The sequence below is a fragment of the Danio aesculapii genome, chromosome 25 (genome assembly GCF_903798145.1).
Source record: "Danio aesculapii chromosome 25, fDanAes4.1, whole genome shotgun sequence".
Classification (NCBI taxonomy): domain Eukaryota; kingdom Metazoa; phylum Chordata; class Actinopteri; order Cypriniformes; family Danionidae; genus Danio; species Danio aesculapii.
In genome coordinates, this window is record NC_079459.1 from 1,487,128 (window position 1) to 1,508,274 (window position 21,147).

General features: G+C 38.1%; 1 protein-coding gene across 1 annotated transcript in view; it reads right to left on the reverse strand.

Annotated features, from left to right (window-relative positions):
- The window catches only part of lrrk2 (leucine-rich repeat kinase 2), a 59,285-nt gene that overhangs the window by 21,511 nt on the left and 16,627 nt on the right, over positions 1–21,147 (reverse strand). Inside the window, 16 exon segments of the mRNA XM_056452231.1 lie at positions 2,473–2,674; positions 2,871–3,089; positions 4,776–4,903; positions 6,157–6,371; positions 8,460–8,641; positions 8,709–8,895; positions 9,067–9,160; positions 10,460–10,608; positions 12,253–12,503; positions 12,652–12,851; positions 14,201–14,246; positions 15,684–15,790; positions 18,275–18,457; positions 18,675–18,939; positions 19,873–20,043; positions 20,751–20,879. Of these exon segments, the coding sequence (XP_056308206.1) occupies positions 2,473–2,674; positions 2,871–3,089; positions 4,776–4,903; positions 6,157–6,371; positions 8,460–8,641; positions 8,709–8,895; positions 9,067–9,160; positions 10,460–10,608; positions 12,253–12,503; positions 12,652–12,851; positions 14,201–14,246; positions 15,684–15,790; positions 18,275–18,457; positions 18,675–18,939; positions 19,873–20,043; positions 20,751–20,879 (2,728 nt within the window).

The following is a 21,147-nucleotide window of genomic DNA, read 5'->3' on the forward strand; positions in this document are numbered from 1 at the left end:
AGATAATATTACTATTAAAAAGAAGCATTTATTAACCGATACCGATGTCAGATAATATTACTATTAAAAAGAAGCATTTATTAACCGATACCGATATGTCAGATAATGTTACTATTAAAAATAAGCATTTATTAACCGATACCGATATGTCAGATAATGTTACTATTAAAAATAAGCATTTATTAACCGATACCGATATGTCAGATAATGTTACTATTAAAATAAGCATTTATTAACCGATGCCGATATGTCATATAATGTTACTATTAAAAAATACGTATTTATCAGCCGATACCGATATGACAGATAATGACATCTTTAAAAATAAGCATTTAGTAGCCGATACCGATATGCCAGATAATATTACTATATAAAGAAGCATTTATTAACCGATACCGATATGTCAGATAATATTACTATTAAAAAATAAGCATTTATCAGCCGATACCGATATGACTGGTAACATTACTATTAAAAATGAGCATTTATTAGCTGATACCGATATGACAGATAACACTACTATTAAAAATAAGCATTTATCAGCCGATACCGAAATGACAGATAATGACATCTTTAAAAATAAGCATTTATTAGCTGATACCGATATGACTGGTAACATTACTATTAAAAATGAGCATTTATTAGCTGATACCGATTTGACAGATAATATTACTATTAAAAATAAGCATTTATTAACCAACACCGATATGTCAGATAACATTACTTTTAAAAATAAGCATTTAGCAGCAGATACAGATATGACAGATAATGACATCTTTAAAAATTAGCATTTAGTAGCCGATACTGATATGACAGATAACATTATTAAAAATAAGCATTCATCAGCTGATACCAATATGACAGATAATATTACTATTAAAAATTAGCATTTATCAGCTGCTACCAATATGACACATAACATTACTTTTGAAAATAAGCCTTTAGTAGCTGATACCAATATGTCAGATAATTTTACTATTAAAAATAAGCATTTATCAGCTGATACCGATGTGACTGCTAACATTACTATTTAAAATAAGCATTTATCAGCCGATACCGATATGATAGATAATGATATCTTTAAAAATAACCATTTATTAACCAATACCGATATTTCAGATAATATTACTATTAAAAATGAGCATTTAGTAGCCGATACCGATATGACAGATAATATTACTATTAAAAGTAAGTATTTATCATCTGTCACCGATATGTCAGATAACATTACTATTAAAAATAAGCATTTATTAACCAATACCGATATTTCAGATAATATTACTATTAAAAATAAGCATTTATCAGCTGATACTGATATGACTGGTAACATCACTATTAAAAATAAGCATTTATCAGCCGATACCGATATGACTGGTAACATCACTATTAAAAATAAGCATTTATCAGCCGATACCGATATGACAGATAATGACATCTTTAAAAATAAGCATTTATTAACCAATACCGATATTTCAGATAATATTACTATTAAAAGTAAGCATTTATCAGCTGATACCGATATGACTGGTAACATCACTATTAAAAATAAGCATTTATCAGCTGATACCGATATGACTGGTAACATCACTATTAAAAATAAGCATTTATCAGCCGATACCGATATGACAGATAATGACATCTTTAAAAATAAGCATTTATTAACCAATACCGATATTTCAGATAATATTACTATTAAAAGTAAGCATTTATCAGCTGATACCGATATGACTGGTAACATCACTATTAAAAATAAGCATTTATCAGCTGATACCGATATGACTGGTAACATCACTATTAAAAATAAGCATTAATCAGCCGATACCGATATGACAGACAATATTACTATTAAAAATAAGCATTTATTAGCCGTTACCGATATGTCAGATAATATTACTATTAAAAATAAGCATTTATCAGCAAATACCGATATGACTAGTAACATTACTATTAAATATGAGCATTTATTAGCTGATACCGATTTGACAGATAATATTACTATTAAAAATAAGCATTTATTAACTGATACCGATATGTCAGATAATATTACTATTAAAAATAAGCATTTATTAACTGATACCGATATGTCAGATAATATTACTATTAAAAATAAGCATTTATCAGCTGACACCAATATGTCAGATAACATTACTTTTAAAAATAAGCATTTATCAGCAGATACTGATATGACAGATAATGTTCCTATTAAAAATAAGCATTTATTAGCCAATACCGATATGTCAGATAATACTACTATTAAAAATAAGCATTTATCAGCTGATACCGATATGACTGGTAACATCACCATTAAAAATAAGCATTTATCAGCCGATACCAATATGACAGATAATGACATCACTAAAAGATGACAATGTTATCTTTAATACTGCCATGAATACCAATAAATCTTTCATTCATAAAGCAAAAGAAATAGGATGAAATGGAAAAGAGAGTGAATAGTGAATAGTTTCTGACCGGCTTCGCTGAGGAAGTGTATAGCATGAGGTAACTCTCCCTCCTCCAGCTGTAACTGTGTCTCCTGCAAGATCTCCATCAGTCTGCTGTGTCTGAGCACTGGGAAATCAGCCGGAGCGCATGATCTCTCCTGCAGGAGTCTCTTCTCCAGCTCCACATAACAGTCTGGAACCAGCTGACCCATCACCGGCTGACCCTGGATCTGAGCACGGCACATTAACACACCATGCATTAACACATTTAAAAACTAACTAGACCTCCACCAGTATCCTACCATTATTCTCCTGCCAACATAATATTTTCTTATCCACTTTTATTATTTGCTTGTAAACTGGTCTACATTGCATAAGCTACTATAACACTACATATGTACATACACATATGAAATGTATTTGCACCTTGAACCCGATGAGTTCTCTGTAGATGGCTTTGCGTAGTCGACCAAGCAACTCGGACTCCTCGCAGGCACTCAACACGTGGTTTTCTCTGATCGCCGGAAACCCGGGCTGAGACTGAAGCTCTTTCTGCAGCTTCAGCAAACATTCCTGCAGGTGGCGCTCTTCACACAAATCTGCATGAGTTCCCACCACAATCACTGGACATTGACCCGCTACAGCCTGGAGAAACACAGTGAAATTTTCACAGTATTTCCTATAATATTTATTCTTCTGGAGAAAGTCTTATTTGTTTTATTTCGGCTAGAATGAAAGCAGTTTTTAATAGCTTTAAAGCCATTTTAAGGTCAATATTATTAGCCCCCTTAAGCAATATTTGTTTTTGATAGTCTCCAGAACAAACCACTGTTATACAATGACTTGCCTAATTACCCTAACTTTACCCTAATTACCCTAGTTAAGCCTTTAAATGTCACTTTAGGCTTTATATAAGTGTCTTGAAGAATACCTAGCCAAATATTATGTGCCGTCATCATGGCAAAGATAAAATAAGTTAGAAATGAGTTATTAAAACTATCATGTTTAGAAATGTGTTGAAAAAACTTCTCTCCGTTAAAGATTAAATGCTTTACAGGAGGGTTAACAGTTTTGTCTATCTACATACATTATACTGCATACTATAAAAGTGTATGTGACGAATGAAGGCTTTTTTTTTCATCATCATCCTAACACATCTCATCATTGCTTCTATTCAAACTACATCATCACACAGCTCTAAATGCAGTTCAATGTGGCTAAAAGGCAAATGCATTATGGCTCGTTTCCACTGACTGGTACGGTACGGTTCGGTTTGGTACGGGTCACCTTTATCAGGCTTGCGTTTCCACTAACAAGGGTACCCTTTTGGTGGGCGTGGTGTATGACAGAAAGTTTCAGTCGACGTCATTCTCACTCGAGGAAATGTCTACAATAAAGCTGTACGGGTCACTTACATATCATATGAGAAGCTCTTCTCACAACACAGATGCTTCATACACATAAATACTTCTGTATAATGTTTATTACTAACTTTACTATGAACATGAGTTGATTATAACTGCAGATCAATGACAGTGCCAAACAGCCTACTGTAATGTCTGTAATTATATTAAATAACTAAATAAATGAACATATATAAACTCATACAGCCCCTTACAGTCTCCGATATGTTCCCAACTACAGAAGAACTACATAAAGTAGACATTTCGCCCGTATTTAATGTGCTCCTTTTTTCCCGGCTTCTCCTTTGTTTCTTCACGCTTCACTCTCGCGTTTGTCAGTGTCTGACAGGATCGGGTTTCAAAAGCACATCAATAATCAAGCGCAGGTTATTATCATCAGCTCAAGAAGTTTGTTATTTCAGATATAATGTTAGACGCGTGGCGAGCGCTAGCAAGAAAGCGAAACCGCTCGCGCCTCAGACTGCCTCATAAAAAAACTACGGGGCACAGGGTAAATCTGCTCTTCTTCTTGGATTTGTGGCTGTTCATCAAGATGACGACAAGGTTTGTTTGAGCCCAGATTGACCATGGCTCGTTATTATATGTATTTATAATTCCGCTGTAATCTCTCGCTGTGTTTTTCAAACATGGCGGGTTTTTTGTTTTCATTCTGGCTTGTTGCGTAAGCGAATGACGTATCTCTGTAAACCAATAGCGTTCAGCTGCGCGTGTGGCTCCGCCTTTTGGTACCCTTTCTCGTCTTTGGTACCCTTTCGAAAGGGTGCCGAAAAAGTGGTACGGTACGGTTCGGTTCGGTACGCTTTTTGACAGTGGAAACGGCCATAAAAGCGTACCAAACCAAACCGAACCGTACCGTACCACTCAGTGGAAACGGGCCATTAAAAGCATGTAGTAAAATCCTTCTCACCTTAATGTTAAAGAGCCAGGGTTTGATGGCGTGGATCTCGCTGGCTCCTTTACTCAGGTCGTAGAGCACTAGATAGACAGCTCTGGAGCTCATGAAGTGAGGATGAATCCCGCTGCACTCCTCACCACCTCAAAAACAACAGAAATATTTATATTTTTGGATTGGATTGGAATTTCTTTATTGTCCTCGAGGGGCGGTTTGGTTCACAATAATAGCTGACACAATACAACACACACAATAATAATACAATAAATAAGATAAACAAAAGGAGTAACCACACAAAGCACCAAACAATTTACAAAAACGTTCTGCTTTTTCCTCACAATGCAAACAATTTAGATAACGTGCTGCGTTTTCTCACAACACACACACACACACAAAAAAAAACACACACACAATGGAAATGTTTCAAGGGGACCCAAAAACGTGACGGACGCTGCTGTGCCATGATTATTGCTCAGTGAAGTTGTAGGTGAGTTTTTTGTTTATTTATTTTAATATCCCGATTCCCCCTGTCTTGTATTTATTGGTCTAAATAATCATAACCTGATAATAGCCGGGTCCATCATGTTTTAGGGTCTCCTTGGAACATTTCTGTTGTGTTCCAAAATATTTGGTGTGAGAAAATGCAGTGCGTTTTCGTAAATTGTTTGCGTTGTGAGAAAATGCAGCGTGTTTTAGTAAATTGTTTGTGTTGTCAGAAAATGTAGAGCGTTTTTGTAAATTGTTTGTGTTGTGAGAAAATGCAGAGCGTTTTTGTAAATTGTTTGCGTTGTGAGAAAATGCAGCATGTTATCGTAAATTGCGTTGTGTGAAAATGCAGCGCGTCATCGTTAATTGTTTGCATTGTGAGAAAATGCAGCGCATCTTCATAAATTGTTTGCATTGTGAGAAAATGCAGCGCGTTATCGTAAATTGTTTGCGCTGTGTGAAAATGCAGCGCGTAAGATCTTTTCTTACTTTGCTGGCGCATGTTTTCTTAAATTGTAGCATGTTAAGCTCTCTCGGCCAATGTAAAATTGTATATCTTCTCATCAGGGAAAACCAGCAACAATCAAGAACGCATGATTATGTGCTGTCATGGCTATGCAATCAAAAAATGTGATTAAAATGGAAGTCAATGGGGCAAAAGCAGCCCCCAACATAATGAAAGGGGAGTCAATTTACCCAGAGTGTTTTGTTGAGTTTTTGAAAAATTTCAAAGCATTTTCCTAAAATATGTGTCAAAATAAGATTCGTCACCAAAACTCATCCCATTTGCTGAAACACAGAGAGTGTTGTGGCCAAATTAAAACTCAAAATCCCCCTAGAGTGGATGAAAACACCCCCAACAGAACACAAGAGTTAATCATTACACACTGAAGCTAATTTTGAAGCTGACCTGAGAACTCCCAGACGTTGAGCATCATGTTCCTCTTGTCTTTGCACCTGACTGGCCAGTCCCGAACGCTGACGCCTGGATCTGATCTCCACTGCGAGCGCTTGAGTCTCATCAGCTGCTGAATTAAGGAGCTCTTCCCGCTGCCGGAGCCCCCCAACACCATCAGCTTCATGCGGTGATACGGGACGGCCTTCTTCAGACGCTGCTGCAGGAACCTGGAGAACCACAGCGACAACGTTTACATCGCTTTCACATTTCATCTGCGTGATGTACTAGTGTCTGTTTTCATGCTACTAGTGCTTATTAACAGCAAACGGTGCCTTTAGGCCAGTTTATAACAGCAGATGGCGCTCTAGGCTAGTTTATAACAGCAGACGACGCTCTAGGCTAGTTTATAACAGAAGATGGCACTCTAGGCCAGTTTTTAACAGCAGACGGCGCTCTAGGCTAGTTTATAACAGCAGATGGCGCTCTAGGCTAGTTTATAACAGCAGACGATGCTCTAGGCTAGTTTATAACAGCAGATGGTGCTCTAGGCTAGTTTATAACAGCAGACGATGCTCTAGGCTAGTTTATAACAGCAGATGGTGCTCTAGGCTAGTTTATAACAGCAGATGGTGCTCTAGGCTAGTTTATAACAGCAGACGGCGCTCTAGGCTAGTTTATAACAGCAGATGGTGCTCTAGGCTAGTTTATAACAGCAGTTACCGCTCTAGGCTAGTTTATAACAGCAGATGGTGCTCTAGGCTAGTTTATAACAGCAGACGGCGCTCTAGGCTAGTTTATAACAGCAGATGGCGCTCTAGGCTAGTTTATAAAAGCAGATGGCGCTCTAGACTAGTTTATAACAGCAGATGGCGTTCTAGGCTAGTTTATAACAGCAGATGGCGTTCTAGGCTAGTTTATAACAGCAGATGGCGCTCTAGGCTAGTTTATAACAGCAGACGACGCTCTAGGCTAGTTTATAACAGAAGATGGCGTTCTAGGCTAGTTTATAACAGCAGATGGCGCTCTAGGCTAGTTTATAACAGCAGACGACGCTCTAGGCTAGTTTATAAGAGTAGACGACGCTTTAGGCTAGTTTATAACAGCAGATGGCGTTCTAGGCTAGTTTATAACAGCAGATGGCGTTCTAGGCTAGTTTTTAACAGTAGATGGCGCTCTAGGCCAGTTTTTAAAAGCAGACGGCGTTCTAGGCTAGTTTATAACAGCAGATGGCGCTCTAGACTAGTTTATAACAGCAGATGGGGTTCTAGGCTAGTTTATAACAGCAGATGGTGTTCTAGGCTAGTTTATAACAGCAGATGGTGCTCTAGGCTAGTTTATAACAGCAGACGACGCTCTAGGCTAGTTTACAACAGAAGATGGCGTTCTAGGCTAGTTTATAACAGCAGATGGCGCTCTAGGCCAGTTTATAACAGCAGATGGCGCTCGTTAGTTTAAAACAGCAGATTGCGCTCTTGGCTAGTTTATAACAGCAGACAGAGCTCTAGGCTAGTTTATAACAGCAGACGGCGCTCTTGGCTAGTTTTTAACAGCAGATGGCGCTCGAGGCAAGTTTATAACAGCAAATGGCGCTCTAGGCTAGTTTTTAACAGCAGATGGCGCTCTAGGCTAGTTTTTAACAGCAGATTGTGCTCTAGGCTAGTTTTTAACAGCAGATGGCGCTCTAGGCTAGTTTTTAACAGCAGATTGTGCTCTAGGCTAGTTTTTAACAGCAGATGGCACTCTAGGCTAGTTTTTAACAGCAGATGGCACTCTAGGCTAGTTTTTAACAGCAGATGGCGCTCTAGGCTAGTTTTTAACAGCAGATGGCGCTCTAGGCTAGTTTTTAACAGCAGATGGCGCTCTAAGCTAGTTTATAACAGCAGACGGCGCTCTAGGCTAGTTTTTAAACAGCAGATGGCACTCTAGGCTAGTTTTTAACAGCAGATGGCGCTCTAGGCTAGTTTTTAACAGCAGATGGCGCTCTAGGCTAGTTTTTAACAGCAGATGGCACTCTAGGCTAGTTTTTAACAGCAGATGGCACTCTAGGCTAGTTTTTAACAGCAGATGGCGCTCTAAGCTAGTTTATAACAGCAGACGGCGCTCTAGGCTAGTTTTTAACAGTTTTAAAAAGGCTATGGGTTAATGATTTATTTAGCTATTTATTTATTTATTTATTTATTTATTTATTTATTTGGAATATGTAATCAGAGTGAGGGACATAACTCACACTATCAAAAATGTGTCCTCTTTATACGTTCACCGCTATAATACAACAAACAAAAGAAATCAACAAACAAATGTGGACAGATGTGCACCTGATGATGTCTTTGGTTTTGCTCCCGATGTGTTTGAGGTCCAGCTGGAGCTGCAGGCCATCCAGAGGCAGATCCCACAGATGCACCAGCTTCCCCATCTCATCCGGGAACGAGCGCAGACCGTCGTTATGGCTCACATCCAGAGACGTCAGGTCCTCCAGCATCCCGATCTGAGGAGGAATCTGGAGCACATAACACCTCAGCGTCGTCAGTCAGAGACCCGGAGAGCAGTGTAGAGCTGAATCGTACCTCGGTGAGTCTATTGAAGCTTAAGTGCAGCTTCTCCAGTCGGGCCCACTTGTACACGGGGCCGCCGAGGTCGAGTGCTGAGATGAGATTATGACTGAACATCAGCTCTCTCAGGTTTACACTCAGCCAGACGGACGGACCCGGCAGAAGGCTAACACTGTTATTCCTCATGTCCACCGAACGCAAGCTAATCACAGACAATGTTAAAGTCAGAGTGAAATCACAATATTTATTTACTCCCCTTCGGTTTAGAGGCACAGACGGGACTCAAACCAGCGATCTTCTTGCTGTGAGGCGATTGTGCTACCCACTGACCCAACGTGCAGCCCTTAAAGATATTATGTAAAAATGAACTTACTATGGCAAGTTGATGATTACTTCAGGAACGCTGGTGAAACTGTTGTGTGATAATTTCACTGTGGTTATTTTGGAGGGAAGGTGTGGCAGTGAACCTGCATAAAACACGATGCTTATTAATGATAGCCAAATAACAGCATTTAATGACATATTTCTGAATTCAGTAGCAGAACACAATGTTATCCCATTGAAATTGATTATATGGTAAACAGAAGATGTTTGGAAGCTGTGAGAAATGGTGTGCTTGTACTGTATGTTATAATGCTGCTCATACAGTGCTCAACATATAAGAGTTTCTCATTTAAATTGATATTTTCTATAATAAGCTTTACAATATTACATATTTGTGCATGTACACTAGATCAGTGTTTCCCAACCCTGTTCCTGAAGGCACACCAACAGTACACATTTTCCACCTCTCCCTAATCAAACACACCTGAACATTAGAAGAGACTCTAAAACCTGAAGTTAATGGGTCAGATGAGGGAGACGTACAAAATATGCACTGTCAGTGTGCCTCCAGGAATTGGGTTGGGAAACACTGCACTAGATTACTCAGTACTGAAGCCAAATCTGGAGCTAATCAACAAAATAACTTATGATAACGGTACAGAATTAGCACATCTAGATTTATATGTCAGGGAAAAATATTAAATACAAAAATTTGAAAAGAGCAAAATTCAGGAGAAACAAAAAAATAATAATAAATTTTGTTGAAATTTTGTAGTTTGCAATTTTTTTCGCATGAATTTAAATGTATTATCTCTTTATTTCTAAAGATGTTTGATGACTCAAATATTTTATCTGTTTAATAAATCGGGTTTGTTCAAATGCACCAAAATATATGACCTTTATTCGATAAGAAATTGATAAAAATATATACATTTTCTAAATGAGGTGCACTCATTTATGCTGAGCACTGTATTACAAAGTAAATGATGCTAAGATTTGAAGAAATCCTGCAGTATTTACAAAAAGAGCCTCAAACATTGATGTTATTGCTAATTATTAATACTATGATTTTTCATTTGGGTGTTAAATCAGAAGCAGGAATTAAATACTAATATAAACCACACGTCTAATTGTTTATAAAAATAATCAAATTGAAATTACAAAAATAGAAGGTAAATAAAAAAAGTATTATTATTATTATTATTATTATTATTATTATTATTATTATTATTATTATTATTATTATTATTATTATTATTATTATTATTGTTATTATCATGTGGTAATTGATTCATATTTATTACCAACAACAGCCTGCATATGTAACAACAGCCAACAAAAAAAGAAAGACAATTATATTTTGCTTATTATATATTGCTTAAAGATTACATAAGCAATTTTAAGACAGTAAAGAGCAAGTGATCAGAGTCAGGCAGACTTACTGATCTGGTTAACTGAAGCAATGAAAGTTTCCATCTTGGGGCATTCAGCAAGGAAGTTGTCTGAAACTATTTTAACCTGATTCTTACTGACGTCTAAAACCTTCAGCTCAGCCAGACAGAGCGGGAGGGAGAGTTCTGAGATCTGATTTCTGGAAAAGAGAAATGATATCGTCGGTAGTTTACCTCGTTTGTGCATTTATTTTCTACTCACTTTATTAAGCACATTGGTTCAACTTATTAATGCAAATAGCAAATCAGCCAATCGGACAGCAGCAGCTCGGGGTATTTAGGCATGTAGACGTGCTCAAGATGATCTGATGGAAGTTAAACTGTAATAAAGACGTAAACTGTAATAAAGGCCATGCAAAACCCATAATAAAGTCCCCGTAAAGCCCATTATAAAGGCTTTGTAAACCCCATAATAAAGGCCCTGTAAAGCCCATAATAAAGGTCCTTTAAAACAATGATAAAGTCCCTGTAAAGCCCATAATAAAGGCCCTGTCACCCCCATAACAAATGCCATGTAAAGTCTATAAAAAAGGCCATGTAACCCCCATAATAAGTGCCCTGTAAAGCCCATAATAAAGGTCCTATAACCCCTATAATAAAGGCATTGTAGGGCCTATAATAAAGGCCATGTAACCCCCACAATAAAGGCCCTGTAAAGCCCATAATAAAGGTCCTATAACCCCCATAATAAAGGCATTGTAAAGCCTATAATAAAGGCCATGTAACCCCCACAATAAAGGCCCTGTAAAGCCCATAATAAAGTCCATGTAAAGCCAATAATAAAGGCCCTGTACCCCCATAATAAATGCCCTGTAAAGCCCATAATAAAGGTCCTATAACCCCCATAATAAAGGCATTGTAGGGCCTATAATAAAGGCCATGTAACCCCCACAATAAAGGCCCTGTAAAGCCCATAATTAAGGCCATGTAAAGCCCATAAAGAAGGCACTGTAAAGCCCATAATAAAGTCCATGTAAAGCCAATAATAAAGGCCCTGTAAAGCCCATAATAAAGGTCCTATAACCCCTATAATAAAGGCATTGTAGGGCCTATAATAAAGGCAATGTAACCCCCACAATAAATGCCCTGTAAAGCCCATAATAAAGGCCATGTAAAGCCAATAATAAAGGCCCTGTACCCCCACAATAAATGCCCTGTAAAGCCCATAATAAAGGTCCTATAACCCCCATAATAAAGGCATTGTAGGGCCTATAATAAAGGCCATGTAACCCCCACAATAAAGGCCCTGTAAAGCCCATAATAAAGGCCCTGTAAAGCCCATAATAAAGGCCCTGTAAAGCCCATAATAAAGGCCCTGTAAAGCCCATAATAAATGCCCTGTAAAGCCCATAATAAAGTCCATGTAAAGCCAATAATAAAGGCCCTGTACCACCATAATAAATGCCCTGTAAAGCCCATAATAAAGGCCCTGTAAAGCCCATAATAAAGGACCTGTAAAGCCCATAATAAAGGCCCTGTAAAGCCCATAATAAAGGCCCTGTAAAGCCCATAATAAAGGCCCTGTAAAGCCCATAATAAAGGCCCTGTAAAGCCCATAATAAAGGCCCTGTAAAGCCCATAATAAAGGCCCTGTAAAGCCCATAATAAAGGCCCTGTAAAGCCCATAATAAAGGCCCTGTAAAGCCCATAATAAATGCCCTGTAAAGCCCATAATAAAGGCCCTGTAAAGCCCATAATAAAGGCCCTGTAAAGCCCATAATAAAGGCCCTGTAAAGCCCATAATAAAGGCCCTGTAAAACCCATAATAAGCCCTGCGGCCGTACCCCTCCAGCGAGAGCTCCTCCAGCCTCTGGGTGGCGCTGCGCAGCTGGAAGGGGCAGACGGTGATCTGGTTGAAGGAGAGGTTAAGGCGCCGCAGGGCTGGACTGCAGACGCCGGGCTCCAGCTGCAGGAGTGGACCGATGCAGTTGCGGGACACGTTCAGTGTGTGGAGCGCCGGTAAACTGAGCAGTTCAGATGGCAAACACTGCAGCTGGTTACCCTGCAGATCCAGACGAGTCAGACCACGCAAACTCTGAGAGACAACACACAATGGGGAAAAAGGTTTGATTGTAATTATCCCTTGTGCTCCGTTCACATCGACTCCCCTTTCGTTATGTTCGAGGGCTGTTCAGAGTAGAGCTGTTGCTAATGAGGGAGGAGGAGTTGTAACATCCACACACCTGACAGAGACTGCTGGGAAACTGCGACAGATTGTTGCCACTCAAATCGAGCCGATGAAGGTTTTCAATCTGTTTCTTGAGAGAGTTCAGATCCGTCAGACAGGAGAGATCATTCAGCTCATTCCCCGACAGATCCAGCAGCCGCACGGGGTCTTTATCCAGGACCACAGGACTGGAGAAACTCTCAGAGAACACCTGACCTGGGGAGATCAGAAAAAACAACACGACAATACTTTATTTGCAGGGGTGTTCATAAGACTGTCATGAAACCTTTATAATTATTTATAAAAAATGGGTACACTGCCACTTTAAGTCTTCACCAGACTTGTTTTTCTATTGTGTTTGGCTTGACCTGCCTACGATTTTCCCAGATGTACGCACACTGATGTTTTTCTACCTTTATATGTCATGAATGTGAATGAGACTATATGCATGCTTATGACAACTGTTATTAAGCATCATTAGCTCAGTTATGTCATTTTAAAATGCAAAGATTACGTTGTTTATGACAACTTGACATCATGTCTTCGTCTTTTCTGTGACAACTTGACATTACCAAAACAACAAAACGTGTCATAGATATGGTTGTCATGAGGTATTATGATTATGTTATGACACTTTATGAATGTGAATCAGATGCATGCTTATGACAACTGTTATTAAGTGTCATTCGCGCAGTTATTTCATTATAAATGCAAAGATGACATTGTTTGTTATGACAACTTGACATCACAACCTGTCTTCGTCTTTTCTGTGACGTGACATTACCAAAACGTGATATAAATATGATTGTCATGAGGTATTATGATTATGTTATGACACTTTATGAATGTTTATGAGATGCATGCTTATGACCACTGTTATTAAGTGTCATTCGCGCAGTTATTTCATTATAAATGCAAAGATGACATTGTTCGTCATGACAACTTGACATAAACAAATACATCACAACCTGTTTTGGTCTTTGTCATGACAATTTGACGTTGCCAGGAAGACAAAACTTGTCATAAATCCATCATAAACATGACTATCATGCGGCATATCTTCCTGATCTCCTTTTCAGTGGTACAAACTGAAGTAATGTCATTAAACGGTCTCAATTAGGAGTGCCATTAGTCTGCCAAGTTATTTTTAAGAGCGTCATTAACATTTAATGACATTTTAAGGACAAATTCAGCTTGTAGCGCTGTAGTTGAGGTCAATAAAAATGAATAAAGGTGTTAAAAGATCTATGACATTTATAATGGCTTCGTGACAATCATGTTTATGACAGATTTATGACAAGTGATGTTGTCTTGGTAGTGCCAAGTTGTCATGATGTTTTTGTTTATGTCAAAACAATGTCATCCTTGCATTTAAAATTACAAAACTGAGTGAATGACACTTAATAACAGTTGCTATAAGCCTGCATAAAATCTCAATCACATTCATGATTATAAAGGTTTAATGACAGTCTTATGAACACCCTTTCAAGTAAAGTTTTACCCAACAACACAATGATGGAGCCTTCTCTGTATGAACGGTTTACGTAACAGCTTGTTATGGGTACCTCTGCTGTTGTGGGGGACACTTGGATCCGCCTCTCCATGGTAGCCCTACAGAAAAACAGTCAGTTCAACACTCATTTAGAGTAGAAACTAAACCACAGGCATCAAATAAAGAACTATAATAAATAACAAACAACTACGTTTCTAAACCAGGGAAACCGCTGTAGCTCTATTTTATTCCTCCATATGGAACGAATAGAATGAAACAGTCAAATTTCATAATTTTCTCACACTCAAGTGGATCTAAATTGCATTTCAGTTGAACAACAAACAAGATATTCTGCAGAATGTTGGAAAAAAGCAGCCATTGACATTCAAAGTAGCAACAAAACATATTACACTACCTGACGAAAGACTTGTCGTTGATCCCAGTTGTGAGAGCAACAAATAATAACTTGACTTCTAGTTGACCATTAGGTTTATCTTTCACAATATTCATTCTGTTTCCACTGCAGCAGGACTTTATATTCTATACTGGACATTATTGAAGCTTCAGTGACCAGACTTTAGTCTAAGCAGAGTCAGACCTTACTGTCCTAATGAAATCATTAATAATCAAGGCATGATCATATTTTGGCATGATCATATATTGTGGTCAAATAAGCGTAATCTAGAGGCCTTTACCTTTCATATAAGCCACTTCTGATACCAAATGATCGACTAGAAGTTATTATTTGTTGTTCCTAAAACTTGGATAGGCCACAAGACTTTTGTCAGGTAGTTTATGGAAGTCAATGGCCGCATTTTCCAACATTACTCAGTATATCAGGTCAAGAAGATGATTAGTAAAGTATGGGAGTTTTCATTTTTGGGTGAACTGTCCCTTTAAGAGGTCCCCTTTAACTGTCCCATTTGAGACTTTTGGCTATGCAATGAGAACGCTAGAGAATAAATGCGTTTCATCGTAGTTGATCACATGCGTTTTTTTATTTTTGCTGAGTGATAATGACAAAGCAAATCAGTTTAATACCTACTCAAATCACTTGCTTGAGAAGAACATTTAGCAAAGGTTACTCTGCTTCATACTAGCATGATAATAAGCATTGGATACTTTCCTCATAAATAAACATGATTACATGAAGACTACAACTCCCATGATTCCACACTCAGCCACATCATCATCAAACTACTCCTTTTGTTTGTTGTGAATACACTCCCTCTAGTGGCCAAAATTACACTCTGTGCCTTTAAAGCATTATAATACAATGTGATACAAAGCACTTTATACTACGCCCTTAAAGCATTTTTTTTCTTGGGCATAGTGTGTGAGATGGATATACATACATAACCAAAACTATCACACAAGTCACCATTATCCTTATCCTATTGGCCATTACCATTCAAAACTCCAATAGAAGCCGTCACTAAATCTTGTTTTGACCGACTGAATCAACATTTGCACACTTTATACCAAAAGCATGTACATAGGGGAAGATATGAGCAGAAAAAGCAAACAGTCCATCAAAAGTGTGTGTGATCTGTTACCTCTGAACTGGTACGTCGGCTGTGGCTGCGACGTCTCCAGACGGGTCTCCTGCTAACTTCTGGAGAATCACTGATTAGCATGAATCCATGTGGAGGCCCGTCACTGCCTATGAGGTGACACAAACAATAATGCTATCAGATAAATACAGACTAGATAAGAGAGTTTCTCAAGACAAATACTGATGCTAGACAGATTAGCAGGTTTAATTTCAACATCCCAGAGTTTAAAATTTTAGCTCTTTGCCTGAAAATTCACTGTTAGCCATTTGTTATTGCTGATTTGCTAAAAGGCTGCTAGGTAATTGCTTTATGCTAACATTGTAGCATGTTTTCAATCATTCCCAGCATGTTTTAGAATGTTGCTTGCATGTTTAACATGTTAATAGCATGTTGCAAACATGTTTAACTTTGCTAGAACTTTACTAGCATGTTTTAATACGTTGTTGACATAACATGTTACTAGCATTGTAGAGCATCGCTATCATTTTTATACATGTTTTAAAACCGTGCTAGCATTATTAGGATATTTTAGCTACTGGCAGATTGCTACTATGTTTATAATGTTTTAAAGTGTATTTACTAGTTTTTTAGAAACATATGAGCATTTTTACCACATTGCTAGCTTTGGTCTAGAATATTTTACCTCATTTTTGGCATGTTTTAGAACAACAGCATTTCTTTTGTCAACACATTGGTAGCATGTTTTCAATCCTTCTCAGCAGGTTTTAGAATGTTGCTAGCATGTTTTAACATGCTTATACAATGTAACAAACATGTTTTAACTTTGCAAGCACTAGCTTGTTTTAATACATCATTGTCTTAATATGTTGCTAGCATTTTAGAGCATTGCTATCATTCTTAACATGTTTTACAATTATGCTAGCATGTTTTACCACATTGATAGGATATTGCAGCAACTGGCAGATTGCTAGCATGTTTATAATGTTTTAACATGCATGTTTTATGCATTTACTAGTTAGTTTTAAAACCTTTTGAGCATTTTTACCACACAGCTAGCTTTGGTCTAACATGTTTTACCAAATGTTTGGCATGTTTTAGAACAATAGAATATTTCTACACTGGTAGCATGTTCTAAAATTCTGCTATGCTAAATCACACTGTTAACATGTTTCAGCACATTGCTAGTATCACTGATTACATGGTTAAAATGTATTACATTGGTATCATTGCTTCTTACACATTTTAACATGTTTTTAGCATATCTGTTTCACATTAATAAACTATGCTAAGAACATATTGATATCATGATGTTGGTCTTGTTATTATGTTTGAAAACATTGCTAACATTTTTTTTTACTTTGCTACCATGTTTTACCTCATTGGTCCAGCATGTTTTCCTATGATTTTACCATGTTTTACAATGGTAACATCTTAAAATTTTCCTTTCATGTTTTAAAAAAGCCAACCATTTTCTAACACATTGATACGATGTTTTAGCATCTTCAAGCATGTTTCTAAAATGTTACTAACATGTTTTAAAATATTGGTAACATGTTTTAGAACATTGCCAATATTTGTAACACATTGCTACAATGTATTGCTAGCATCTTCAAGCATATTTCACCATGTTTCTAGAATGTTGCTAACATGTGTTTCAGAATATTGCTAATATGTATTAGAACATTAGCAATATTTGTAACACATTGCTACCATGTATTGCTAGCATGTTTTACCATGTTTCTAGTATGTTTTTATAATGTTGCTAACATTTTACCAGTGCTGGGTTGCGGCTGGAAGAGCATCTTCAGCATAAAACATATGCTGGAATGATTCATTCCGCTGTGGTGACCCCATATAAATAAGGGACTAAGCCATAGGAAAATGAATGAAAGTATGTTGCTAACATGTTTTAAAATATTGGTAACATGTTTTAAAACATTGACAATATTTGTAACACATTGCTAACATGTTTTAGAATATTTGCTTACATGTATTAGAACATTGCCAATATTTGTAACACATCACTACCATGTATTGCTAACATGTTTTAGAATATTTGCTAACATGTATTAGAACATTGCCAATATTTGTAACACATCACCACCATGTATTGCTAGCATGTTTTACCGTGTTTCTAGAATGTTTCTTTAATGTGGCTAACATTTCCCAGTACTGGGTTGTGGCCGGAAGAGCATCCGTTGCATAAAACATGTGCTGGAATAGTTGGTGATTCGTTCCGCTGTGGTGACCCAATATAATTAAGGGACTACGCCGAAGGAAAACGAATTAATGAATGTTGCTAACATGTTTTAAAATATTTGTAACATGTTTTAGAACTTTAGAAATATTTGTAACACATTGCTAACATAGTTTAGAATATTGGTAACATGTTTTAGAACACTGGCAATTTTTGTAACACATTGCTACCATGTATTGCTAGCATGCTTTAGCATGTTTCTAGAATGTTTTTATAATGTTGCTAACATGTTTTAGAACATTGACAATATTTGTAATGCATTGCTAACGTGATGCTAAAATTTTTATAATATTGGTAATGTTCTAAAACTTTGGCAACATTTACTAACATTGCTAGCATGTTTTATGATGCTGCAAAGATGTTGCTATTTTACCGTCGCTCTCCAACTCATCGAACATAAACACCAAGCTGTCCTCTAAGGAAATGTGCGAGTCGTCACTTTCCTCATCGGTGAAATATCCTGATGTGCTGACATCACTCGATAATCTGCTAACTCCCACAAACCCCTTCTTCCTCTGGAGCAATGAGATCTGTCTGGCCAAACGTTGACCTTTACCTTAAAGACACAGAAACAGATAGAGCGACAGCATTCAAGATAGCTTTAAAACTGTAAAAATTAAGCAGAAGTGTATCAAGTTTGCGCAGGTTAGCTAATGTTTGTATATTACAATACTTTGTCGATTATACAGGGTTATTCCACCAACTATTGTTATTCCACCAACTATTGAGACTCCAGACGGCATTAGCTATAGCATTGGTGTGAACTGACTCACTGCTGTAGTGTGTGTTAGTAGACTGACTCCTGCGTTCAGACAGCAGAGCGCTGATCCACGAGGCCTTCATGTGTCCGATGCGGACGCTGCCAAGACACAGGGCGCTGTTGGTGTGGTCAAGTCCCAGACGGCGGAGGATCAGGGTGACGGCAGGATCATCCGACCTCCGCACGCACACGCTCAGTGCTCCACGCAGATGCTGCTCATGAACGCCTGAAGAAACCAAAAGCTCCAGCAGAGCCAGGGGAGCCCCGCGATCACACGCCTGCACACACACACAGATAAAAACTTAAGACTGTAACTTTCACCCTTGTGTATTGTTTAAAATGACTCCCCTTTCATTATGTTGGGGGCTGTTTTTGCCCCATTGACTTCCATTATTCATTCATTTTCTTTTAAGCTTAGTCTCTTTATTAATCAGGGGTCCCAACAGCGGAATGAACCGCCACTTTATCCAGCATATGTTTTACACTTCCAGCTGCAACCAATCACTGGGAAACACCCATACACTCTCGCATTCACACTCATACACTACGGACAATTTAGCTTACCCAATTCCCCTATAGCACATGTGTAACGTTGGACTGTGGGGGAAACCTGAGCACCCGGAGAAAACCCACACCAACACGAGGGAGAACATGCAAACTCCACACAGAAACGCCAACTGACCCAGCCGGGAATCGAACCAGTGAACTTCTTGTCCAAACACATGCACTATAGGGGAATTGGGTAAGCTAAATTGTCCGTAGTGTGTGAATGAGTTTGTATGGGGGTTTCCCAGTGATGGGTTGCAGCTGGAAGGGCATCCGCTACGTAAAACATATGGTGGATAAGTTGGCGGTTTATTCCGCTGTGGCGACCTGAGGTTAATAAAAGGACTAAGCCAAAAACAATGAATGACGCGAGTATCCGTAGCAGTATCCCTTTCCATGTGATTGGCTGAGACACGCTTCATGTGATCTAGTTAGCATTAGTAATACAGCCATTGTAATCATCACCATAGTAAATAAAAAAATCTCAGGAGTGGCCTTTTATTGTTTATTGTATTGAGTTGGCCAGCCTAAGCCACACCTGTGCAATAATCATGCTGTCTAACCACCAATACATATATACATATATACATATATATATATATATACATATACTGTAGGTTTGAAATAAGTTGACATTTCAGAGTTTTAAGTTCCAGACATCAGACCTGATATAGGAGCGAATCGCTCTTTGTTTTCTTGTTGATGTCGGCGCCCAGCTGAATCAGACACTCTGCCATGTCCACGTCTCCATCCTCACATGCTCTCTCCAGCAGAGCGTACAGGATCTCTCCATCCGACACCATCTTAGACAAACACAGGCAGCTCATTCCCTGCAGCTGGAGACAAACACAAGCCGGATTTACAAGAGGACCCGCTTTTCTTGGAGACTCGGTGTTGGAAAAACTACTAAATTGTAGTGAGCTAAGCTATCAGTTACTCTACTCAAAACGTAGCTTAAAGGTGACCTATTATGCCCCTATTTACAAGATGTAAAAAAGTCTCTGATGTCTCTAGAGTGTGTGTGTGAAGTTTCAGCTCAAAACCATACCACGCTTATAATGTTTAATAACTCTCTGAAACTGACCCATTTAGGCTTTGATCCTAATTATGGTGTTTTGGTGACTGCCGCTTTAAATGCAAATGAGATTGTGCCCTTTTTCAGAAGAGGGCGGAGCTACGAAAGCTTGTGTGTCAGCTTAGTGGCAGATTCAAAAACAAGACTAGCATTATATGCTAATAAGGGAGAGATAGTCACTTGTGGGCGGGGCTTTCCCCCTTTTATGACATCATACAAAGGGAGAATGTCAATCAAAGTGTTTCTGCAGACTGTTTTTATCAAGCCTGATTATAAATAATAAAATTAATACATTTTTACCATAAGAAGCTGGTTATATTCACACAATATTCCCACAAAACTGTGTTAAAACCATCTAAAAAAGTGATTTTTGCATAATAAGTCCCCTTTAATCTAGTAGCGTTAATAATTATAGTAACGCCAGTGCCCAACACTACAGTCTGAGTCATTTATTTTTCCATCTCTTACAGGATCTCTGCGCTGATCAGCCGTGTTTTCCCGCAGGATCTGGAAGATCTCCTTCTCGAATGCTTCTTTCTGCAGCCACACAGCAGCACTCGAGCAGGTGTCCAATAACTTCCACACCACCTGCAGGCCCTGGGGAACAAAAACACACACTGTTCAGTCAGGTTATTCATTTCACAACGAAAGGACAGTGTGCATTAATCAACGTTATCCATGTATCCGAATCAGCCTAATGACTAGTTTTCATTGGTGGCCTCTTAGCCAGATGTTAAAGATGCTGTATGTAAGTGTTTGACTCTTCTAAACCACAAAAATACCATAGTATGTTTGCAGATATTTCAGAAACATGCTCAGTGAACATTCTTGTTTGTCTGAAAAACAATGCTGACGTCAGATATTC